At 40.1% G+C, this 26,368-nt stretch overlaps 1 protein-coding gene across 1 annotated transcript; it reads right to left on the reverse strand.

Annotated features, from left to right (window-relative positions):
• Nucleotides 1–184: 184 nt before the first annotated feature.
• Nucleotides 185–26,368, reverse strand: LOC121732277 (sodium-independent sulfate anion transporter-like). Its single transcript, XM_042122107.1, has 13 exons — nucleotides 25,828–26,368; nucleotides 13,360–13,530; nucleotides 10,703–10,969; nucleotides 8,533–8,660; nucleotides 4,063–4,155; nucleotides 3,536–3,734; nucleotides 3,075–3,239; nucleotides 2,319–2,506; nucleotides 1,939–2,053; nucleotides 1,474–1,604; nucleotides 993–1,166; nucleotides 561–735; nucleotides 185–454 (listed from the first exon to the last, which is right to left on the reverse strand). Exons 1-13 carry the CDS (start codon nucleotides 26,144–26,146, stop codon nucleotides 438–440), a joined length of 2,142 nt encoding a protein of 713 aa, XP_041978041.1. The 5' UTR covers nucleotides 26,147–26,368; the 3' UTR covers nucleotides 185–437.

Consider the following 26,368-nt stretch of genomic DNA (forward strand, 5'->3'; position numbering starts at 1 on the left):
ATTGATCACGATTAACTACAAATAATAAATAATAGTGACAGCTATTATAATACCACTATCAACTGCGTACACCGGTTTGGTCGGAGCGTATGCAGCGGACGGATTTGTTGCTTTGTATTTTTTTTAATATATTAATATGATTTGAACAACGGGAAATCTAATAATATCTATAATAAAATGTCTCATTATTAATAATAATTTTATATATTCAACAACATACCATCGTATTATTACTTATGAACTATAATTTTATACATCCTACCTACCTAGTACATGATATATCTGATTCTCTTACAAAACCACACAACACACTCGCGATCATAAAATGTTTTAAAAACTCTGTAACAATAAAATAACTGGTAACCGAATATCACATTTCATTTGTTAGTTCCTACTGCTCCCCGACAGATGGCGCGCGTCCAGCCTCAGCCCTCAGGTCAGCGCAGATCCGGCTCTGGAAATAATAAATTATTATTTTTCTTTTGATCGCGTTTCTATTGTTTAGGACCAAAACCATACCAAATTGAACGGAAACGCAGTATAGTAGTGTGTCGGTGTACCTGGACACTTGGGCGTAGCGTCCCGCAGCATGAGGTCGAGCTGGTGCGGGCCGGAGCACAGCAGCAGCTGGCGCGGCCGCACGGCGCGCAGCACGCCCGCGATCGACGGTTTCACATTGTAGAAGATCAGCGTCTGACCGCGCGCGTGGAAATCCTCGATTAGCGCTTTGATGCCCTAAAAAACTTTACTTTTTATCTACGTATAACTTTATACAGAGATAGAGCGTAAATTATATAATAATACCATAGACCGGAAGCCGATAGTCCTAACGCTGCGCAATCATCGGTGGCCCGTGAGATACAGTTCAAGCGTAAGTAATTTGTTTTTCAGATTTATAAATATTGTAAAACGCAGCATTGTGTTTCATCACATCACTATTATTCCACGTCCGACTACGATACTCTTCGCAAACATTAGCACTAGGGACTGACCTCGGCCGCGGTGAAGTCAGCGGCCTGCACGTGCTGCGCGTCGATGACGAGGGGGCGGTCGGGGGGCGGCTTGGCGAGCGCGCGCCGCACGCGCTCCGCCGCCGGGAACGCCAGCGCGCGGTCCACGCTCGCCAGCCAGTACCGCTGTCCGCCGCCCGACACCGCCGCTGTCACCTGCAATGTCACCATACTACTTAGTAGAATTAACTTAATGTTTAACACGAAAAGGAAATAAAAACATTAAAAATAGCACAGAGATAAGCTTGTAGTTGTAGCTTATTATGGAGAGGCCACTTTCAATCTTCAAGCGTTGACGGCGTTGTTACTTTACCAATGGTAGGTATTTGTAGTTACTGCAGAATCCGCTTGGTGATTTGCGTCCTTTTAAGGCCATTCTAGCACTCAGTCTGCGGTAAACTTTTTGGGTAGGTATCCCAATTGACTTTTTTTTGCTGAAGAAGTGTGGGGTATGGCGTCTTACCTTGACGGAGGGTCTGGCGGAGGCGTAGAGCAAGAACAGCAGGTTGACGGCGATGCCGAGCGCGATGCCCAGCTCCAGGCGCGTCAGCAGGCACGCGCCAAACGTCACCACGCCCGGGATTATGTCCACCTCTGTTATGAGATACAACATTACTTTATTGAATCCTTTACGTGGGAGAATGATGATTTAGAACGAGAGCTCTAAGCTCTTTCTAAAGAGTTAGCTATTTAGTAAACTGTAGTTCTAGATGCGCGAGCGATAATTACCGACCGATTACCGATTGACATTTCAGTACCTACTTGTAAAACAGTACTTACTGGATATCATTAATAAAATAACAAAGATGCAACTTGGACGAATTTATTCTTCAACTGCATTGTCGAACGAGTGGTGTAACTTGTGTACAAAAAATAAGAGTATTCGATTGTCGAAAGTAAAAAGTCGTGATGGGTTACTTGGACTCACTCTTGGTCTGCCAGATGGGCTTGAAGACGTGCAGCTCCATCATGAACACGACGGCCGCGATGATGACGGCCGCCAGCGACGCCTTCGGGATGTAGTAGAAGTACGGCGTGAAGTACTGGAACAACACACTATGTTCATGAGTAATAGCTATTTACTAAAATTACTATCGAAGACAGATTGATGATAGATTGTTCAATTTGTAAGCTAACAGTAGCGCCCTCTATAACTCACATTGGGTAAATATAATCCAAACATCCACCCGTCACTAGATGGCGCTACTACGCATTATATTCCGACCCGGGAGTTCCTGATTACGTTGACAATTAACATTAATCGTCTGTCAGCGAAGTGTGACATGGTCGGTGGTGTGTGGTGTGTACCTGGAGCGCGAGCAGCACGAGCGCGCCGCTGTAGAGGCCGCCGGCGGGGGAGGCGACGCCGGACGCGTGGTTGACGGCGCCGCGGGACAGCGCGCCCGACACCGGCATGGACTGCACGCACGAGGACACGATGTTGCACACGCCCAGCGCCACCATCTCCTGCGTCGCGTCCACCGCCGCGCCCTCCGCTGAAACGTGATTTGTTAGCCTGTCAACTAATATATATCAACTGGCGTTTTCACTCTTTAAGACTGCCTTCAGATTAAGTCACGAGTAGTGCGGCAGGCGCGCAACTGCTATGCTATGCTCGTTACGCCTCTGAGTGTGATCGTGAGATGTCCACGTGCCCCACGAGGTGTAACAAGGCCAGCCCAACGGCCCGCTCTCCTGGTAAGTGGTACTCAACTCAACGTAAACAACATTAGTCACACTTTCATATTCTGTCGCGCCCATTGTGAAGCATTCGCTCCGCTTGCGACAGCGACAGAATTCCGATCGACACAAAACAATACCTTACGGTCTCATTATATTTTGTATTGATCGGTCGCACGGAAGAAAAAAGAAATATAATAGATCGGATTTATTAACAATGAAAAGGTGGTTTTTCAAATCGAGTTAAATGTATTAGGTATATGTGCGTTGATGATTTTCCCTCCCGCGATGCATTACGAGATTGACCTTACTTTTGATTTTTTTTTTATACAACTCACAATTGACGGGAAGATCAATTGGTAATGTTGGTGTTCGAGGACTCACCGAAGACCTTGGCGAGCGCGATGTTCTCGAGGATGGAGAGCAGCGGCACGACGACGATGGCGGAGCCCAGCGTGGACGCCATCTCCGTGAAGCTGTACGTGTGGTTGCCCACCGTCGCCGAGAACGGCGGCAGCGACAGCGGCGGCAGGCCCGGCTTCACCTCGCCTGCAACACGCCCATACGGTTATTCTCGTGATGGAAGAAAAAAGAGCGTTCAACAATCTTCGTTTTTAAGGTTCCGTACCCAAAGGGTAAAAGCGGGACCCTATTACTGAGAAGATTAACTTAAGCCATATTGTGATAATATGTCCCAGCCCATGTCTATCACTCTCTTGTTAGAGAGCTAGTACTCATTTTTTTTATAAATCAGAGGAACTGAACCAAAAGTGCTGTAATTGGTTACAGGAGTGTCTACCTGCAGTCTTTCCAGCTTCCTCCTCCGCCGCACCCTGCCCACTCACCGGTCAGCACGAAGGGCTGCAGCTGCTTGGTGTCGAAGTAGTATGCGAGCGCGGCACACGCCAGCACCACGATGATGTTGCGCGTCGTGGACAGGAACCACAGCGCCTGCGCCAGCGCGCCGCGCCCCCCCTCCCCGCCCTCCCCACTCGCCGAGCCTTCTGCCCCCTCGGCGCCGCCCACGCGGATGTCCTTCACCTTCTGCAAGTGATAATTTGTGAATGACACCTTATTTTATCCCAATAATATCAAAAGAACATCTTAAACAATATTCCTCCTGCTTGCTCCTTGCTACTCTAAAAGCTGTAAATCCAGTGAGACAATCAATAGCGTGAGGTAAATATCCTTAAAGACTACCACCATCTAACACCACCCTTTGATATATTCAATCAGCCCGCATTCTTTTTTTGTTAGTAGACTAATTTAAAACAAGGTAGGTCGGATTCAATTTCGTCTTTTGGCGAGTAAAATTCACACGCCCTTTTAAAGGTCTCTTGATAATGTTCCGGCTGGTTGTAGATGTACTGACCCTGAGCAGAAGCAGCAGCACGATGCAGGAGACGCCCAGCACTGCGTCCCAAAGCCGAGTCTCGCCGATGTGCTCGTACAGCCCCGCCCACACCTGGAATTAAAGAGCCTTAGGTAAGTCCTCCTGTTACGGACGTTAAGCTGTAATTTGTTACCAACAAAACTCAACATTTAAAAATTGTAACCAAACTACTCAAATGATACCTTAACAATATATACCTCGAAAACAAAATTTGTGTTTTTTCATAAAACAGCTGCATCAAATTGCAAACCTTAACTTTATTTGAGTATACAATATACATAGCTGTTCTGCCAATGAGCGAGAGTCCTGTAACTGTCCCCAAATTCAAAGAGTACCAAACTTGAAATATCTTGGCATAATTTTAGACGACAAGCCGTCCTTTAGGGAACATTTATCTGCCTACTGACCTCCCGTATTCGAAAAATAATACCAGTTCTGAAAAATCTACGCAACGCAGCGGACCCTCACTTACTAAGAACCATATACCTAGCACTCTGTCAGTCTATTATAAACTACTGCATTATGCATACCTGTGTGGGGAGGTGCAGCGTCTACCACCCTTACCGCTGCCGAAAGAGCTCAGTGTGCTTTACTTAAAGTTGCTCTGAACAAGGGTATAAGATATCCCACCTCTGCTCTGTATCAAGAATTTCGTGTATTAAGTATTAGGAAACTCTACATACCAAGAGCAGGAGTGGCTATGCACAAGCATATCCTTAGCTCCTCCCATTACATAACACTACTGAAACAACGGTCTTTTAGAGTTCCCGCAGTCGCCGTCAAAACTTCGTTCGCTCAAAAATTTGGCTTGTTTCTCCTGCCTTACATATACAATGTGTCCCGACACCAGTGTCCGATCCTTTAATGTCATGATCTATGGCATATTTTATCGACAAATTGCCCCTTAAATTTTTTCTCTCTTTCACTGTTGTAAAATGGCAGCCATTTTAGTTTTTCTCGGGCTTTCACACTAATCTGACCAGTACTTCTCATGTAAATATAATATGAAGATAAAAAAGGTCTCATTTGATAGCTAAACTTGTGGACTACGCTTACACAGGTAATATGTTATAAATGTCGTGGAATTAAACATAGAAAAACCAAACTTTAAGAAAAAAAATGGTGTATTTTTTAATTAATGGCTTTTAGTGAACAATCTAGCACATTAAACTGGTTCTTTTTTATTTTAAATAGATAGAGGAGGTTTTTATCCTACTAATATTATAAAGGCGAAAGTTTGTTTGGATGTATGGATGTTTGTTACTCTTTCACGCAAAAACTACTGAACGGATTTTATGAAACTTTACAATAATATAGCTTATACATCAGAATAACACATAGGCTACAATTTTAACCGACTTTCAAAATGTCCCCCATTTTGAAAGTCGGTTAAAATTGTAGCCGTATTGTAGGTGTTATGTTCGTTTTCTTATGTTCAACGATTACTCCGCCGTTTGTTAACCGATTTTCAAAATTTTTCTTTTGGTAAGTATATAGGGTATCCCAATTTGGTATTATATTCACAAAAGTGGTGATCTGATGAAGGATCCATAAGCAATCGAGGGAACTCCTCAAAATTTATAGGGAAACATTTGGTGACTTCGGTTTCGTGAGAAGTATTCTAAGCATATGCTACCAACAAGTAAGATTTTGCACCGAGGTATACCTGGTATACCGTGGTTCGGAAGGTGCTGAGAGAACTCCTGATTCTTTATAGATACAAGTTTGGGGGTTTCGGCGTTGTTTTAAGAACGGAAAGCATATGCTACTGTGTAAATAACATTCATCATCATCATCATCATCATCACTACCGTATACCATGCATCGTCCCATGGTTATGACTTATGAGCCTATAATCACCCTGTTATTGGTACTTTTCATAGTATTTTAGATCGAGACTCGAGTTTGTCAAGCGATAATTAAAAAAATGTATACCTAACTAATATTATAAACTTGAAGAGTATGTTTGCTTGAGTTAATCTCAGGAACTACAGGTCCAATTTAAAAACTTATTTCAGTGTTAGATAGCTCATTTATCGAGTAAGACTATAGGCTATATATTATCACGCTAAGACTAATACGACCGAAGAAACGCAGGAAAATGTGAGAAAAACGGGGGAAATATTAGAAATTACGAACTACTGGAGTAATTTTTATGGCAATATTAAGCACAGATATAGAGTAGACCAAGTGAAGGGAGTAGGGACATAAGCTATTTTTATGGGAAAATGTACGGTTTCTGTAAAATTCCTAATTTACGCGGGCGAAGCCGCGCGGGACATCTAGTTTTAAATAAATTCTTTACTACAATGCTCTAAGTCAGATAGTTTAGAAGTTATAACGATTTTCCTATGAAGCATAGGTCAGATTAGTATGAACCCACAGAATATTTTTTTTCAAAAGTTGGAGAAAAAAAAATCGAACTCATGATTTATGGCATATTTTAGTGACAAATTGGCTTTCAAATATTTTTTTTCTCTAACTTTTGGAAAAAAATATATTTTTCTCTGGCTTCATACTAATCCGACCTATACTTCATAGGAAAATCGTTATAACTTCTAAATTATCTGACTTAGAGCATTGAAGTAAAGAATTTATTTAAGATAAAAACCTCCTCTATCTTTCTAAAACAAAAAAAAACAGTTTAACATGCTAGATTTTTCACAAAAAGCCATTAATTAAAAAATACACAATTTTTTTCTTTGGTTTTTCTATGTTTAATTCCACGAAATTTCTAACATATTGCCTGTGTAAACGTAGTCCACAAGTTTAGCTATCAAATGAGACTTTTTTATCTTCATAGGATATTTACATGAGAAGTACTGGTCACATTAGTGTGAAAGCCCGAGAAAAACTAAAATGGCTGCCGTTTTACAAAAGTGAGAGAGAGAAACATTTTTAGGGCCAATTTGTCGATAAAATATGCCATAGATCGTGACATTAAAGGATCGGACACCGGTGTCGGGACACATTGTATACAATAACCTTATTAAGTTATGCCAAATTGATAAGTTATCTTTTATGAAAGCTAAGACTGTTCTTTCTGAAACTTGATCAAAATTACCGAATAAAGTCATGCACACATAAACACACACACACACACACACACACACACACACACACACACACACACACACACACACACACACACACACACACACACACACACACACACACACACACACACACACACACACACACACACACACACACACCCACACACACACACACACACACACACACACACACACACACACACACACACACACACACACATACACACATACACACCACACACGCACTCGCACATACACACACTCACACTAATAACATCAATAAAATAACTTTTAATTTAGTGTTATATTACTAATTATTATAAAAAAATTAAAAATAAAATTATGTAATTATTGTAACTTCGTTTCCTCCCCACAGGACAGGCATCGCCTAGTGTGGGGATCCGTTATCGCATTATATTATGTTAAAATTTTTTGGTCAATAAATATTTGTATTTGATTATAAACAGCGCATAATCCTATAATTAGACGTTTCTTAAAGTCGGTGCGACGCTGCTTACAATAGTTAAAGAGTCGGACCGGAAGTTTTCAGTCGAATATTCAGCTGCCTTTTGGATTCAGCCTGAAACCGAACCATCCATCGGCATTTATTTGTTGTAAAAAAAATAAAATTACCCATAGGCCTACTAACGTAAAAACTGTTGTTGAAAGTTAATTTGCCCCGCGGTGAAGGTCGCTGAAAGTGCCGACGTCGCTCATTATTATAATTACATCTGTGCTGTGTCAATTGATTTTCCGCGGTTTTTGTTGGCCGATACCGTCGCACGCGGCACGCGCGTTTGCCACGAGACCCGGGTATGTTAGATTATGACGTCATAATGCACAATAAAACAGTCACATTCGCACTAGAATCTATATAAACTTGAAATCTGTGCTGTGTCAATTGATTTTCCGCGGTTTTTGTTGGCCGATACCGTCGCACGCGGCACGCGCGTTTGCACGAGACCCGGGTATGTTGGATTATGACGTCATAATGCACAATAAAACAGTCACATTCGCACTAGAATCTATATAAACTTGAAATGAGAAATCCTAAGGAGATCTTGGAATTGTTGGTGAGCAAACTGAAGCTTGCTAAGAATCATCATCATCAGGTAGACATTCTGAAAAAATTTGATTCAAATTTACTCAGATATAAAACATTTTTTATTTATTTTTTATTTATCGCAATTATTGCTTTTTGTACCTCTGAATGATACGGACAGATTCACAAGCACGTTTTAAGTCCGCTTTTCCCCTTAAAGTGTTTTATAACACCTTCTGTATTGATGTAGTGAATTCTGTATTGATATAGTGGCTATACGGTCCATTCACATTAAATGGCCAGGCACATTACATCCCCTGTCTCTGGGTGCAGCTGTGCAGCCGGTCTCACCTGGAGGAACTTGCCGCCGGGGAAGCTGAGGCCGAGGATGTTCTTGACCTGCGAGGTGGCGATGATGATGGCGGCCGCCGACGTGAACCCCACCGACACCGGCCCGCTGATGAAGTCGATCAGGAAACCTGCACCACACTTCATTGTTTACTGACAAACTCGACCACAAATCTACACCAATTAAATGCAAAAGTATTTATGTCTTGTTAGTCTGTCAGTCAAATAAAAAACACATCGTTTACTAACAAACTCTGAAATATTATCTTAGATAGTTACGAGTTATTGTCTGTCAAGAAAGTGAAGAAATTAAAAAGTGGCAACATCGTAGTGTCATCCCTTTCAAATCAATCTAAGAAAAAAGGGATGACACTACGATGTTGCCACTTTTTAATTTCTTCACTTTCTTGACAGACTATAAATATGTCTCTATCATTCAAAAGCAGGTAGCGGATTTCCGCGTGTCGATCAGCTACAAGTTAATTTTGAATTTACAAAACCCACAAAATAACAAGTTACAAGACTCTCCGTCTGCGGGAAATTCTGTGACGATACACACACACGAGAGTACTCGTTAGTTTGTATAATTGACGAAGAAAGTGTGAAAGTAACATTATACATTATACATAGTAAGTACATACATAATGCATGAGAAACAACTGGCTTAAGTGCATCTAACCACTAATTACTACATACTACATAGTAAATAGCTTAAAGTAGGTACGAAAAGTAAATGTAGTTTCTTTAAAATTTCAATTAATTTTTATCTTAAAAAAAAAAAACAGCTAAGTGCGAGTCGAACTCGCGCACCAAGGGTTCCGTACCGTTATAGAGCAAAAATAGCTATACACATAAATGAGTAGGCAAGCCTACTGAGGCATATTCTGTGTGTTAAAAACTAACAGTGAAATAAAATTCATTTGGTTATCAAAAGATTGAAAGTGATAAAAAATCGATTAAAGTTAATTTAATTAAAAATAGCCATGAGCACTTTTACATAGGCAAGTAATTATAGGCATATTTGTTTATAAATTATATTTGATAAAAAATACGTCTTTTCTGGTTATCAGATCGGTGAAGGTCGATCTCCCACGGTCTCCTCTACTATTGGTTGCAATTGATTGATGGTCGTATAGTGCCTTCATGAAACTACATTTACAACATAGTAGTTTTTACAGAAAAGGACGATAAAATTGATTGCGTAATATTTGTATTGAATGTCATAACTTGTGCCACGGAATTTCTATGCAATTTTCTGCGTTGCAACGCAGAAAACGCGTTGTACTTTTCTCATGCTCCGATATATATTATGTAGCTTTCATATTGTTATCTATCACCAATAACTTAGACATACTAGAAGACACTCGCAATTCCGTTGTGCCTGTTTATCGCGCGGGAACCGTTTTTTCGGGATAAAAAGTATCTACCGCATGGGCGTACCCAGTTTCTGGGCCGGGGGGGCTGGCAAACAAATGGCAAAAATTCATTTTATTTTTATAGATGAAAGTACTATATAATATACTTAGTAGGGACGTCAACATGATCTAGGGGGGGGCAGCTGCCCCCACCCTGCCCCCCCCTCGGTACGCCCATGATCTACCGTATCAAACAGTTAAATCGGTTCAGGGGTTTGGGCGTGAAAAGGTAACAGACAGAGAGACACATTCTCGGAACAATTTAAATGATATACAACAATAATTACTTATAATTTATAATGATAAAAAAAACTTCTAAGGTCATCTTTACAGTTTTTTGATGTAATTACTAATTTTAAGCTGAGTTCATTCTCCGTTGTATAATTATATTATTTGTGTAAACACATCACAGAGGAAATTGTCAATTACAGCCTGTAGCGTATTAGATGTAAAAAATGTTTCATGTCACTTAAACACACGGTCACACTGATTTCTTACGATAATAGCTTCCTTTTTCTATAAAAAATGCAAACGAGCAAACGGATCGCCAAGTGGAGACTGGAGAGGGATCGTATGCCACGATGATTCACTCCGAGGGGTCAACACGAGGTCCTGTAGACTCTACAGCTACAGTGGACTGTAGAGGACTACGTTAAAGTAGAGAAAATGTCAAATGTATGACAGGCGACAGCTGCGAAAACTGTTTGACACCTGCAGTACACATGCCAATCCGCACAGATATAATGTAGTATACTGACCGAGCTGCAGCACGCCCATGGCGAGCTCGACGCACCCGGAGAGGAAGGCGAGCAGCACGGCGAAGGGCGGGCCCATGCCGTGCAGGTTCTCGCGCGTGAGGATCGCGGCGATGGCGGTGGGGCCGACGGCGGACGCGCGCACGGAGCCCAGCGCCGCGTACGCGAACGACGCCGCGAACGACGAGTAGAGCCCGTACTGCGGCGGCAGCCCCGCCACGCCCGCGTACGCGATCGCCTGCGGGATCACCGTCAGGCCCACAGTCGTGCCTGCAATCACACGATACCAGTTACACCACCAATACAGGTGTCTTCTTCAGGTGTCATACTGAAGCTCCTTCGGCTCGTCAAATCGCGTCTTGACGATTGACGACACGATGCATAAAAGTAGCTATATAATATATCGTAAAACATATTGTGTCGACAACGTCGCAGCATCGACGATGAACCATAACGTTAGGGAGCAATGGGGGTCTAGCTATAATAACCACTTCTTTAGTCTATACTCTATTCGATTACAATTGGAGTTACTTGATTATGCCAACATTCCAACTGGATGCAAATAAAGACTAGATCGCTCTACAGTGTGCAACTGTCAGTGGTACTGTGATTGAGTGCAGTTTAACAGATGGAAGTGGACGGCGCGGCGCGGTAATGGCTGACCTCTCAGTGCAGTCCGCGTCACCGGTTACCGCCGCGCGCCGGTCACGGGCAGTTGCGACTTGCGGCACAGGGGCAGGGACAGGCAGGGACGCCTCGCTGAGACTATACCTAGGCCCTAGGGTCCGATATGCTCCGGGCAAAGATAATTTTACATACAGAAAACAATACAAGTCATGGGCTAGTTTTTTTGGGGGATAATGGGACATTTAAGTAAAATACGTTGGAAACAAAAGAGGTTGGAAGATAATATATTCTTCAAACTTGGGTGGTGGATGGCTAATGAGTAATGACTAATGGCTATAGATTGGAAGACAATAAGTCAATTTTGCTGCCCTTAATTTTTTGTCGCTCTGGGCAAACATACAAGTATAGATCCATATTCCATTCGCAGCACGTGTCAAACTGGTATGGAGGTGTCATTAAACCAACTGAGCGGAACTCGAACGATTTGAAATAATTGCGGGCACAATTACAGCACCAGCTATTACTTGCGATGTTAGGGTTATGTTGATAGTGCGTTCGGAGCTGTTCGACCTCGGGGATGTCCGAGAATGATCCTTAGGTCCCAGGCATAAGGGTGTCCTAGGAGGTAAACTATATCTGGACGGGGTCGGCCGGGCGGAACGCTGACTCAGCGAGGAGCTCCCGATTTCCGCTCGCACAATGCGATGCCACAAGCCCACAACGACGGTACTAAATGTTTATTCTGTATAATATATTATTGCCGATTGCTGAAATTAAAGTTTTTATTTATTTATAATTCTATTGCCGTTAGAAGGCAGACGCCGCAGAACCGGCTAACATAAACCGCCGACGGCTTCTTGATTTTAAAAACCACTAAAAGCATCTTCCGACATTTTCCAGGCTGTCACTAAGCGGAGCTCTGTATCAATCGGGTCCATTCTCCATATAAAGTTTGCTTTGTTCTAAGTCGATTCAAAAAGCTAGCTATTAGACCTGATAGGTACGCTAGGAATTAAGCAACTGTCTGTTTACGCATGAATGCGGAACTTAGAACGGTATTTAGTATTTACGCGCTAAAACAATTATAGTAAGAAACTTCAATATTGATAGTTGATACAAGTTGCGGCGACGCATACTACGAAAACATTGGCTGGATTTATATTATTCGATATCCAGAACGTCGGAAAAGAGAACGCCACCTAAATACAGTATAGGGCCCAGGTTTTCAGATCTTATTATATTATGTATGTTAGATATAAATTATATATTATAATATTTTCATTCCATCTATAGTTTCAGTTATTATCCCTAGAAATAGGTACTTAGTTGAACGGCGCGGGTGGCGCGGCCGCACGCCCTATGAACATGTTAAGTTCAAAAACAAGGTCAACAGTGATTAAATATTATTATATCACATTTCGATGGAAGATTGTTTAGTTTTATACCTCATTGTTTGTTCCTCGATTATAGTTAAATATTGCTGATAAACCATACGGAAATAAACCTATTACACGAAGATTGACTAATATTTTATCTACAGTTTATCGGTAAAGGTTATAAAAAGATTTATGTTACATTTTGTTGTGTTCCTATTAACATCTCGTTTGACACAATATGTAGAGAATTGAAAATCGATTCAAAATCCGCATCGTACACGTTTAGAAAATATAGGAACATTGAAAATAGAACTGCATATAGGTTAATAGGTATAGTAGAGCTTTACTTGTACATCTTCATACAAACAGAGGCCCGTACCACGAAACAGTTTTGAGACTCAAACAATCGTACGAGAATGCCGCGTCCTACTGTAACAAACGTGAAATGATGTTGTTAGAGCAGGACGCGGCATTCTCTTCCGATTGTTTGAGTCTCAAAACGGTTTCGTAGTAGGCCTACAGGCGCGGTCGTAGCCTGAAATTTTGGAGGGGGTCACTCACTAGTCACTATACTAGTCGCTGTTATACGATAACTAGAAATTTTCTTATATATTGCACAGTTCGCATCTGCGTTCCGAATTTCGAAAATGCACAAACCTGCGATAATATCCGCCAGGCCCTTCCTGAAGGAGTATTGCGGCAGCCACTGCAGCACGGGCAGGCGGCGCAGCAGCGTCTTGCGCGAGCAGCACGACCGCAGCCGCCGCGCCGCGCCGCGCCGCCACGCGCCCGCCTTGTCGGGGTGAGACGAGTACAGGTCGTTCGTCGCTGGAAATAACACAAAGTTTTTAAGCTATCGCATAGCTTTTATCGCGAGCTTTGAGCGCGGTGACCAAATCAAGAAATTTCGTAACGAAAAACACCTAACATTCGTCTAATATCATTTCAGTTCGACTTCGTCTCGGTGTGGCTCCGGGCGTAGTGCTCGCCGCCAGACTGCGACACGGTGTTTGTGTGCGGACGTATGCGAATTATAATTGCATTGGTTGATGAATATGCTATGCAATAGGTTTACCGCCACAACCCCGTATGCCGTATTTTTTTTACTTACATGACGACCTCTGTGGCTCAGTGGAGAGCGCGTCGGTAGCTCAAGCCAGGGGTCGCGGGTTCGAATCCCGCCGACGGAACAAAAAGTTTTCAATGTTCCCGGGTCTGGATGTGTATTAAATATGTGTATGATATAATAAAAATCTTAAATATATGTATAGTATAAAAGTATTAAATATATTTCCGTTGTCTGGTACCTGTAACACAAGTCCTTTAAGTACTTAGCACGGGGCTAGACTGACGTGGTGTGAAGCGTCCATAGATATTATTATTATTATTATAAATAACTTAATGTATTAGGCCCCTTACACACTGCGACTTTTAGCAGCGATGCAGTCGCGCGTTTCTAAAACGCGCGATAGCATCGTGACACCAGCAATTTTTGCATCGATGAGGATTTGGGCGAGAGGGTGCACGTGCCCTGGGCGGCAAAGATGGGGGCGGCCGGAGGCCAACTCCCAATCTTTTGCCGCTTTCTTCACCGCCGCGTGCGCCACTGGTGGCCCACCGCGCTACCCCGTCAACGTTGTTTCGCAGAATTATATCTGTTGTTAAAAGACTTGGAGGCGTCCCTTGTTACCAGGGACCTCGGCCTGACTTCTCATCACCACCCCTTCAATTCAACAAAGTTCCGTAGAACTCGTTCTGCGGTTAAAACCTATGTGACCATGAAAATTACCTATTTTTGCTTGGAGGGCGGCAAATTGGGATTTTGCTCCCCCCTTTTTAAAACGTAGATCCGGGCCTGAGCAACCAGCTACTAGATTTCGCACAAAATACGCTAGTTTACTAGAGAAGACAATAATCTAAATAAGTACATAATATATTATAATATATGACTCAAAGGTGACTGACTGACTGACTGACATGGTGATCTATCAACGCACAGCCCAAACCACTGGACGGATCGGGCTGATATTTTGGCATGCAGGTAGATATTATAACGGAGGCATCCGCTAAGAAAGGATTTTGATAAATTAAATCCATAAGGGGATATCTACTAGAGTTGATCTTTCAAATGACACCTGTTTCAAATCTGTTGGTTGGTGGAGACGTTTCTTCCCATGATCCTTTACAGCACTTAACAGAAATATTTATTATAATTATAAATTAGTAAGTAAACACAGGGTAAGTCCGGATAATTCGAGATCTGACGCTAGTGTACCGAGTATTTGGTTATATCGGTCGATATATCGAGTTAAGTATTAAGGTTGTTTAAAAGTAAGTGTTTTGTTTTTGGAATCACACTGATTTCTGATAGTATATCGATAGATAGATCGAGTTCCTAATTTAAGTATTTAATTTGAGACGAATATTAAGTATCTACCTGTGTGGGAATATATTATATATTATAATATTATCGCTGATTTCCCAACTGATAAAATGATAATACAGTAGCAGGAAATTGTAGGTATCAAGGTTATGGAATCTAGAATCTAGGTAACAAGTAAAACCTAGAACAAAAACCTTCTTTACCAGGTATCTGTATACCTAGAAATACAGAAATAATTGTATTATTTAGCAGAACCGTTGCTGAGGTAATATTATACAATTATCACATCATTGTCAACTTAAGACTTAATTAAAGTAATTACTGATGTATAATTGTGGGATTCGAGTTTTTGCGACACTCTACAACATACAAACATAGATAACATATTCGCATAATATCCGTTCCCCACGATAAAATCATCAATTTCATAAAAATATATCAAATAGGTAAGTAATAATATCTTTTTTTCGATAGCGTTTTGGGTCAACGGAGTTGGACCACTTCACACATATTATTATTCAATTTGCCTATCCAACATAGAAAAATTTTAAAATGCTTAATAAGTTAAGTGTAATTTTTATATTCTTTCGATTTTGAATTCTGAAATGAAGCTTTCATTTTACGAGGCAGCTTTCACCCCTGTATTAGAATTAAACGCGCGCGGCTCGTGAGTAACTGCAACATTATTATTTTTGATTTGAAGCTTTCAATTTTTCTGTGCACTAACTAGTAATTTTTAAAAGTAAGTTATTTTTGTGCTGACTATAAAATGTAAGTAAGCTGAATTAAATAATGTTTATTAAATAATGCACGTTTTATTTTTTCAATGAAACTACCTATACAAGTGCTAAAAACACACGATATTAATCTGCTGATAATATAACAATGTTAAAGTAATATTTTATAAAAAAGGCATTTTTAAACTTAAGCTTGGACGATCAATATCTCCACGCAGAGGTCATTGCGCTATAGATTTTTTATGTTAAGATTTATTGACTTGAAAGTTATGGTACTAGGCTATTCGGCTAGACCGAGATTTGCATACGAGCCGGCGCTGAAAAAGCAGCTCGACGTCAGAAGGAAGGCGCACTTCAGTAGCTGCCTTGAGCCGACAATTAGTGCCCACCACAAAAACTTAATTAGTTTAGATATAGGAAATTACCGACCGCAAAAACAACCACTATATATAATATCGTGTTGTATAGATATAGATCACATATAAATTGACAGAAGGTTGTGTCTGTTTATGATGGATGATGAAAGACTGTTTATGAAATAAGTCGAGGTCGAGGTGCAGCGATCGAACTGAAATTTTATAACCGTCGTTTAAAATTTAATAAAATAAAATAAATAAAATATCTTTTTATTCAAAATGGGTATCATGATACACTTTTTGAAAGTCGAACGAAGAAACTACGTTGCTTACCACCGGTTCGGGAACTACCCCGCCGATAAGAAACTCGCACGGGGCCATCTTTTACTAAAAAATGGAAAATTACAATGTTATGGCTTACAGCTATGTAACAAAAATAAAAGAAAAGTAACCTGCAAGGAGCCACCCTATTCCCAAGGTGTGCTGTCCTCGAAGAAATCATTGACTTTATAATACGCTTTAGCACACAAACTATAGACCAATATCCATATTGCCGACTTTAAGTAAAATCTTTGAAAAAATGATTCTAAATCAATTACTTGCTCATTTTAACTCAAATAATTTATTACATAATAATCAATTTGGTTTTACTAAAGGTCGGTCTACACCAGATGCAGGCATTAGTCTTCTGTGTAGTATTTTTGAAGCTTGGGAGAGGTCGCAGGATGCACTTGGTATTTTCTGCGATCTCTCTAAAGCATTTGACTGTGTGGAGTATGATACTCTAATAAGAAAGCTACACCATTATGGCGTAAGGGGCACGGCACTTAAACTTCTAAAATCTTACCTTACAAATAGAACGCAGAGGGTGGAAGTTAACTCCATAAGGTCTAATGGAACCAAAATAAAACTGGGTGTGCCACAAGGGTCCATTTTAGGCCAAAGGGCCTAAAAGAAAAGTCTTTTTCTCATCTATATAAATGATTTACCTTATCTTGTTAAAGATAAGCATGAGATAGTACTTTTTGCTGATGACACTTCACTAATTTTTTAATGTGAAGAGGCGACAATAGTGATCTCTCAAAAATAGTACATTGGTTTAATGCTAATAATTTACTTTTGAACTCAAATAAAACAAAATGTTTAAAATTTATCTTGCCAAATGTTAGGCAAGTACAAACCAAAGTACTATTAAATGATGAAAAAATGAATTTAGTAGACACCACCGTATTCCTAGGCATGACGCTGGATTGTAAGTTACAATGGGGTCCACATATTGCGAAACTGGCAGATAAGCTTAGTTCTGCAGCATATGCTGTTAAAAAAATTCGTGAAATCACTGATGTAGAGACCGCGCGATTAGTTTACTTTAGCTACTTTCATAGCATAATGTCTTACGGCATCCTCTTGTGGGGAAACGCGGCGGACATTAATGCAATATTTGTGCTGCAGAAGCGAGCTATTCGTTCTATTTATAAGATGTCGTCTTTGGAATCTCTAAGAGAAAAATTTAAAGAAATAAGAATTCTGACCGTCGCATCTCAATACATTTTGGAAAATCTCTTATATGTTAGAAAGAACATAAATATTTTCAAAAAGAAAAGTGATAATCATAATGTAAATACTAGAAATAAGAACGAGTTAGCAATACCAATGTTCAGACTAGCCAAAATAAGCAAATCCTTTAAAGGCCAATGTATACGCCTATACAATAAAATCCCAGAAAATGTTCAAAATCTACCTTTAAACAAATTTAAAAAAGCAGTTAAAGAACGTTTGTGTGCTAAAGCGTATTATAAAGTCAATGATTTCTTCGAGGACAGCACACCTTGGGAATAGGGTGGCTCCTTGCAGGTTACTTTTCTTTTATTTTTGTTACATAGCTGTAAGCCATAACATTGTAATTTTCCATTTTTTAGTAAAAGTTTAGTAAAAGATGGCCCCGTGCGAGTTTTGGTGCGAGGTTCTTCTCGGTGGTAGGCAAAGTAGTTTCTTCGTTCGACTTTCAAAAAGTGTATCATGATACCCATTTTGAATAAAAATATATTTTATTTTATTTTTATTTATTTATTTAAGATTTTAAAAGTTTAAGTGCCGTGCCCCTTATACCATAATGGCGAAGTTTTCTTATTAGAGTATCATATTCCACACAGTTAAATGCTTTAGAGAGATCGCAGAAAATACCAAGTGCATCCTGCGACCCCTCCCAAGCTTCAAAAATACTACACAGAAGACTAATGCCTGCATCTGTTGTTGACCGACCTTTAGTAAAACCAAATTGATTATTATGTAATAAATTATTTGAGTTAAAGTGAGCAAGTAATTGGTTTAAAATTATTTTTTCAAAGATTTTACTTAAAGTCGGCAATATGGATATTGGTCTATAGTTGGCTGGGTCTGATTTCTTCCCAGCTTTAAATAGAGGCATCACCTTGCTGTGCTTCATTAAGTCTGGGAACACACCATTATTTATACAATTATTAAAAACTAAGGCTAGGTAAGGGTCAATGATGTCAATTACTGATTTTATAATTTTTATGGACATACCCCTGAGATCAGTGGTACTTTTAATATTGATTGATTTGAAAGTCTTGGTGATATCTCTGGAGTCAATATCTTTAAAAATAAAATTGACATCACATTCCTTGAAATGTTCTTTAAGTATTTTTTCTGCAACTGTAGGTGATGAATTTAAGTTCTTTGTAGTTGAGACTGGAATGTCTGCAAAAAACTTCTCAAAGACTGTCGCAACCTCAAGATCAGAATTGATTTTTTTATCATTAATTAAAAGTTCAAATTTAGAGTTACGACAGGTGACTTTTCCAGTCTCATCCGCAATTATTTTCCAGGTGGTTTTCGCTTTGTTTTTAGAGTCTCTAATTTTCTCTTTAATGTGAAGTGCCATCGCTGCTTGACAGGCATTTTTAAAAGTTTTCGAGTATTTCTTGACGTACAATTTAAAAGCTTCACTCCGGTTTATAGTTTTCTCGTTATACAAATCATACAATTTTTGTCTACTTACAATAATACCTGCAGTTGCCCATTTTTTGAAATTATTTCTTTTATTATTTAAGCTGACCGTTTTAGAAGTAAATACAGCGTTATATTGCTGTTTTACTCTATTAAATATATTGTGAAATGCTTTGTCTGGATCATTTGATACATTCAAGTTCTCAAAACTTGATAATAATTTACTTCTAAACTTCTCAATACGTTTTGTATTTATAGGTATATATTCAATTTTTCCTTTAAAATTATTATCACAATTTATATTAAATGAAGCTAATTGTCCACAGTGATCAGAGCTTAATACATTAATTATTTCCTTCCTATAGGGAGTTATGTTGGTGAAAACATTATGCACATGATGCACACACAACACTTGCTCCATTATTTGTTCAAAAGAATCATATAGGCCGGATGGAGGTCTGTATACGCTTACAATAATAAGGTGGCTCAGCTCAATACAGGCTAACTCAGCAATTCGTTCAGTTGACAGTCTAACAATATTCTTACGTTCTTTAAATTTAAGTTTTTTCTTAATCAATATTAAGGAGCCACCCCTAATAGCATTCTCTCGACTGAACGAACTTGCTAGCTGGTGATCAGAATATTTAAATATCAATTCATAATTTTTTAACCAATGTTCTGATACACACAAAATGTCAATGTTACATTCATTCAAAAATAACTCAATTTCTAATTCTTTTCCTATTTTTCCTTGCAAGTTTTGATGCACCAGGTTTATATTAAATATACAGTTTTGTATAGAATTCTCACTATGGTGGTAGGCATTACTATTATTGTTTAATACTTTGCCAGAGTGGGTCTCTGTTGTCCTATATAATTTTAAGTAAGTAAGTAACTAATATTTTTAATTTCTTTGAAAAACATGTAACAATAGGACCACTAACTACTAAATATGAAAAAAGTTCGTAAAGCTTGACTGTGTGTGTGAATGAGAATGAAAGAAGAGGCCTTAATAATAATTTATGTCTCTTCGTTTTAAAGTGAAGTAAAGCGTGCCATACTTTTATAATATTTTTTTTTCTTTTTTTATGAAATAAGGGGGCAAACGAGCAAACGGGTCACCTCATGGAAAACAACTTCCGTCTCCCATGGACTCTCGCAACCTCAGAAGAGCTGCAGGTGCGTTGCCAGCCTTTTAAGAGGGAATAAGGGCCCTCCCTAGGAAGGAAATAGGGAAGGGTAGGGAAGGGAATAGGGTAGGAGATTGGGCTTCCGGTAAACTAACTAACTCGACGAAACACAGCGCAAGCGCTGTTTTACGCCGGTTTTCTGTGAGCCCGTGGTATTTATACAGTCGAGCCTTCCCATACGTGCCGAAGCATGGCTCTACCACGTAACAAAAAACGTTTTTGCAAAATCTAAAAGAAACTTGAGAGGTGTCAAGGGACACTCGGATGGAACGAAGTTTTTTCCTTCCAGTTGACGTCATCGCCAAATCAAAGCCCTCTGTCTCTACTTAGCAGGTACTAAAATAAGTGTCGGTCAAAAAGTATCGTTATAACTTATTCCGACTCTAGCCCCCTATCGCAACGCGCGATATAAGGAATTTCGTTCCAAAATATTTCGGGGAGAAGATAACTTGCTTGATAATAATTATTAAACTAGTTATCTTCCCTCCCTCCCTCTACGGATTCAAAAACTAAATCCCCTCTTCGGATTCAAAAACTAAATCTGAGACTTCTAGCTTAACAGTCAAGTTCTCATGGCCACTGATCCACTGAGGGAGTGACTAGTGAGGCGTTAGCTTCGATCGACGAAGTCATTGACCGATCATCGCCACAATGTGCACCGACGGGCGCGGGCGGCTGCAGCGGCAACATGAAGCTGCACCTCGTTCATGAAGCGAGTGCCTTCTCGCGAGCCAATACGAGTATGTCTCCTCTAAAGTGACCCTAAACATTGCATAGGTTTGATTATTATTGTTTTTCAGGGTTCCGTACCCAAAAGCATAAAAACGGAACCCTATTACTAATACTTCATTGTCTGTCCGTCGGTCCGTCTGTCTGTCTGTCTGTCTGTCTGCCTGTCTGTATGTCATCAGGCTGTATCTCAAGAACCGCTACAGCTAGACTTCTGAAAGTTTCACAGATTGTGTATATCTGTTGCCGCTATAACAACAAATACTAAAAACAAAATAACATTAATATTTTAGGGGGCTCCCATACAACAAACGTGATTTTTTGGGCCTTTTTTGCTCAATATGAATAATGGCAACAGGTAGGCACTTAAAATTTTCACAAAGACCTTAAATATATGTGTTCTTTAACAAAATGATATTCATATTTAAAAAAAAAATATTATGGGGGGCTCCCATACAAAAAAAACACAATTTTTGGTCTATTTTTGCTCTATAACGGTACGGAACCCATCGTGCGCGAGTCCGACTAAAAAAAAAATTTACTTTAAAATATTTATTTTTAAAGCAAAATAAATTTCACTACCAATGTAAAATAATAAAAATAAAAGTAAAATTACTAGTTGCAAAGCCTCAGTTAGCTTATCAAATTGAGCGGAGAACATAAAATATATTTCAATCAATCGCGTAATATCACAATTCACGTCTGTTAAAACACGCGTTCCGAATTAATCATAACATGCATTACGACTTCAACTGATTCTCATACCTTATTGAATAAATATTTAATAATAAAAGCGTGCATTTCAAAACTCTAGATACAGCACCACATACCACACACACGACATTTCACAAAAAATAACCTATTGAATCGTCATCAATCGAAATTGTTTCTCTAATTACAACTAGATCGGATAATCATAAAGTGAACTTTGAAACCTTCCCTGGACTCCTACGAATATTTCAAGACTAAAATTAGCCAAATCGATTCAGCCGTTCACGAGTTTTAAGGAGACTAACAAAATCAAAAAATATTTTTAACGTATTTAGGTCTAATAAACTATGATAGATGTTTATGCACTGTAATTTGTCACCGATAGACCGAGTGAATATTATGATATTATATTATAATGTTTAAAATATTTTTAGGGTTCCGTATCCAAGGGGTAAAAACGGGACCCTATCACTGAGACTGCGATGTCTGTCCGTCTGTCTGTATCTCAAGAACTGCTTTAGTTAGACTTCTGAAATTTTTACAGATTATGAAATTCTGTTGCCGCTATAACAACACATTACTAAAAACAAAATAAAATGAATATTTAAGGGAGTTTCTCATACAACAACGTGATTTTTTTGGCCTTTTTGCTCGTAATCAATAATGGCAATACGTTATATAATATTTTGCCTTCAAAGCTACTAATCCGAACACATCAGAAAGTCGCACCCAGTGAGGTCGACATAATAAGTATATTTATTGTTTGGATAAGCGACGAAGGTAACCTGCTAACTAAACTAGCTGTGGTAACCTTTGCTCAAATCACTTATTACTGGGGTCTGGGCTAGATCATCCAGTAGAGGTGACCTAGACGTCAATTAGTGCCTGTTATTACAAAAACTAACTAACTATTGAAGTCTTGACACAGATTCACAGATTTCCTTTTTGCCTAGTCTATGATGGATAGCATAATTTTTATAGGAGTTTATGAAATCAGCCGAGTGCGAGTGGGACTCGGGCACTAAGGGTTCCGTACCGCTGTAGAGCGAAAGTTGACAAAAAATTGGTATGGTATGACACACTTAAATATTTATGTATTTTGTTGTTATAGCGGCAACAGACACAATCTATGAATATTTCAGAAGTCTACCTTTAGCGGTAGAAACGGCCTGAAGACAGACTGACATACAGACAGACAGACGGACAGACATCGAAGTCTCAGTTATTACTGATGATCTATTGGGTTCCGTTTTTACTTTTTGAGTACGGAACCTTAAAAATGGACGAATAAATGAAAATTCATTAATTTTACAACTTTTCGGAAACGAAACGTCGACATCATCAAATCAGAAAATATTTTTGTTGTAAAACAACACAGAAAATTGTGGCGGGAGGCCTGACCAGTCGCTTCGCTAGCGAATACTAATGTCAAATCCATACATTTTGTAGCGCTAGCGTTAGCGTTAGCGTTTTGCCACTTGTCTACGGGGCTGACCAGATCCTCAGTTAGAAAGACTTGGTACTTGGTGAAGCTGGGTAAGCACAATGTACTCTTTTGGTCGCACTCAGAAACATATTTTAATGATGATTAAACTTCAATTTAATAAAGAGTTTGTCAAATTATATTGTACGTGGTAATGGGAGATAATGTGAGTTTGACAGATAGTGTTGTGTGTAGTGACTAGTAATAGTAATAGGGGAGGGGAAGGTGCTAATATTGTAGTCACTCGAGCATCATGGAGACCTAGTAAGTTTTTTACATTAGGTAAAACTGATAAAAAAATAATAAGAGCGTTTTTTATTTTAGCGGTGGTTTCAGAAACTGCGGCCATTTTAAAGTTTTGAAAAAGAAAGCGTAGCTTAGTTAGGGAAATATGAAGCTTTATATTTTTATATTTTAAAATGTCCCTACAGGCTTACCTAACCTTTGAATCGTCAGTGCTTTATATGGAAGCTTCTTCGGGGTATACTTAACATCCTCTATCTTAATCTGACAAATCCGATGACATTTCAATATTTAAAAAAAAAAACACCACGTGAGAAATCTGATTTCTATACCATGATGACTAGACACATGTCGGAAGCCTATACAAGCTTAATCTGACACGCTCGAGCTAGTCCCGAAATCCCCTCTTCCCCTCCCCAACTATAGTGTGACACTGAGTGCGGCAGTCGGTTGGACAGATTCGCAACTGGACAGCGAGGTATTTCCTGATCGACAATATTGCATTCCTCACATATGACGGTGCAACTTATCGGCAGTATTTTTAAGACCTTACACTACTTGTCGTTCGCCTTAGCCTACATCGTATTTATTATTTTTCAATGTCTCCCCGGACCCGTACATGTCCGATATTGTTTATGTATATTTTTACCACCGAAGTGCCGGCGGAGACACTATAACGTATAATATCCTCCTGCGAGGCTCCCAGATATTCGGGAGCCTTAAGAGGATATTCCTTTTATTTAAAAACGAGCTTTTGCCCGCGGCTTCGCTTGCGTTAAGAAGTAATATTAAGTATATACAAACTTTCCTCCCGTATTTTAACCCCTTGGAGGTGGAATTGATCAAAATCCTTTCTTAGCGGATGGCTACGTCATTATGCATGCCAAATTTTAGCACGATCGGTCCAGTGGTATGGGCTGTGCGTTGATAGATCACCATGTGAGTCAGTCACCTTAGAGTTTTATATAGATAGATATTCTGTGGATAGTGGACATCACAATATAAAACCGGCCAAGTGCGTGTCGGGCCACACGTAATATAGGGTTCCGTAGTACCGCTAGTTATTTTAAATTTTTGTATGGTCAATGTACCTATGTACATCTATAACGTGTTTTACAATACAAACAACATCATCTAATTTATTTTCAAACTCAAAGGAATTTGAACGAAAAGTTCCTTTATACTTCGCTGAATATTTTTTTTAGTTGATCGACTATTACTCAATAACTTATAAAGTCTTCTTAGCCGTGATAGTTTTCCTTTTAAATTCAGCATATTTCCTACTCCCGTGAATTTTTTCACATTTCCAGAAGCGTTTCCGTTTGACCGTTTAGCTGGTAGAAGGGGGGACACTGGACTCTAACGATTTTTTCCACTTTAAAACTTAATATTTCACAAACGGATCCCTAAATCGGAAAATGATATAAGAATACTCAAAATATTTTTTAAAAACCAATCCAACGACACCTCACACGATGGGGTGGACGCGAAAATAAAATCGTCCCCGCTTGATGTGTAGGGAAGGTACCATAATTATTTTTTAAAGATTTCATGTACCATCTTTCCGGCATCATAAATGTGCATTCACGCCAAATCACAGCTTTGTAGGTCTCTGAGTAAAACCGCGGACAGATATACAGACGGACGAACAGACCGAAACTATAAGGGTCCTTGTTGATTAGGGAACCCTAATCATATCATCTCAATCATAGTCTTTTACAGAAATGAAATCCGAGAAACCTAACTATGACGAACCTATTCGGGATCTCGACACCCACGAGATTAACATTTGACACGCTTACTGCACTGCATCACATCCCCTAAAAGCTACTTCTTTCTACTTACTTCACTACCTACTTCCTTTATCACGATATATAATTATTTTCAAACATGTTGAAATACAGAATTGAGATCAACTGGACTAGTTTAGCAGGCTGCATGCTGCATGGGACTTATTAATCACCGGGAAGCAGGAGCTACTGAGTTGCATAAGTACGTGACTGTAATATTTTGTATTTTCAATTGTATTTTGTTTTGACGCTAACGTGATAGTACTGAATACCGATAGTCTCCATTGAAGGATGTAGGTACTCAAAAGCTCGAATTCAGGCTTTGACAGTCGAAAAGTGCACATAACCACCGAATATGTTACGCGTTTGCTACGTACCAAGCATCGAGCCGGACAAAACATCCGGATTCCGGGGACTCAACTGGTAAGTACCATCACACGGGCACGTCGTGAGTAAGTACTTATCCAATGAGGTGTCCAGATGTTCTGCTTTGTGACCGGGTCGAGCCTACTTCACGGGGAACGTGCACTCACTGCTGTAGATGGATCTGTCGGGGCCGCAGTCGGCGCCGCAGGAGCGGCAGCCCTTCCCCGGCGCGAGGGCGGGGGCGGGCAGGTGCGGCGGGGGCGGGCGCGGGCACAGCTTGCAGCCGCCGCCGTAGCGCTCGCACAGGCACTCGGCCAGGTTGTCCCCCCGCAGCTCGTTGAGGCCGCAGCCGTAGGCCTTCTGCAGGGCGCCGGCGAGCCCCCCCGCGCCCCCCGCGCCGCCCGGCCAGCTGTCCGCGCTCACGAACGAAGTCAGCGTCACCTCGGACGAGGAGCGCGCGGTGTTGTTCATCTTGTACTTGGTCATCCTCACATCACTCGCGTCCGCCGCGCGCCGAGACCGCTGGTGCACTGCCGGCGAGTGCTGTACAGTGTACTGTACTGTTATAGTCTTATAGTATACACTGTAGCTACGCTCGGTACGCGCTGCGTTATCGTCACAGCTGTTTAACCGATCAAATTTTAATTAGATATGTGGTTTGGACCTAAAACGAACGTAAATTACTTTGACGATACCACCTTACAGTTT

This window comes from Aricia agestis, chromosome 12 (assembly GCF_905147365.1).
Source record: "Aricia agestis chromosome 12, ilAriAges1.1, whole genome shotgun sequence".
Taxonomy (NCBI): Eukaryota; Metazoa; Arthropoda; class Insecta; order Lepidoptera; family Lycaenidae; genus Aricia; species Aricia agestis.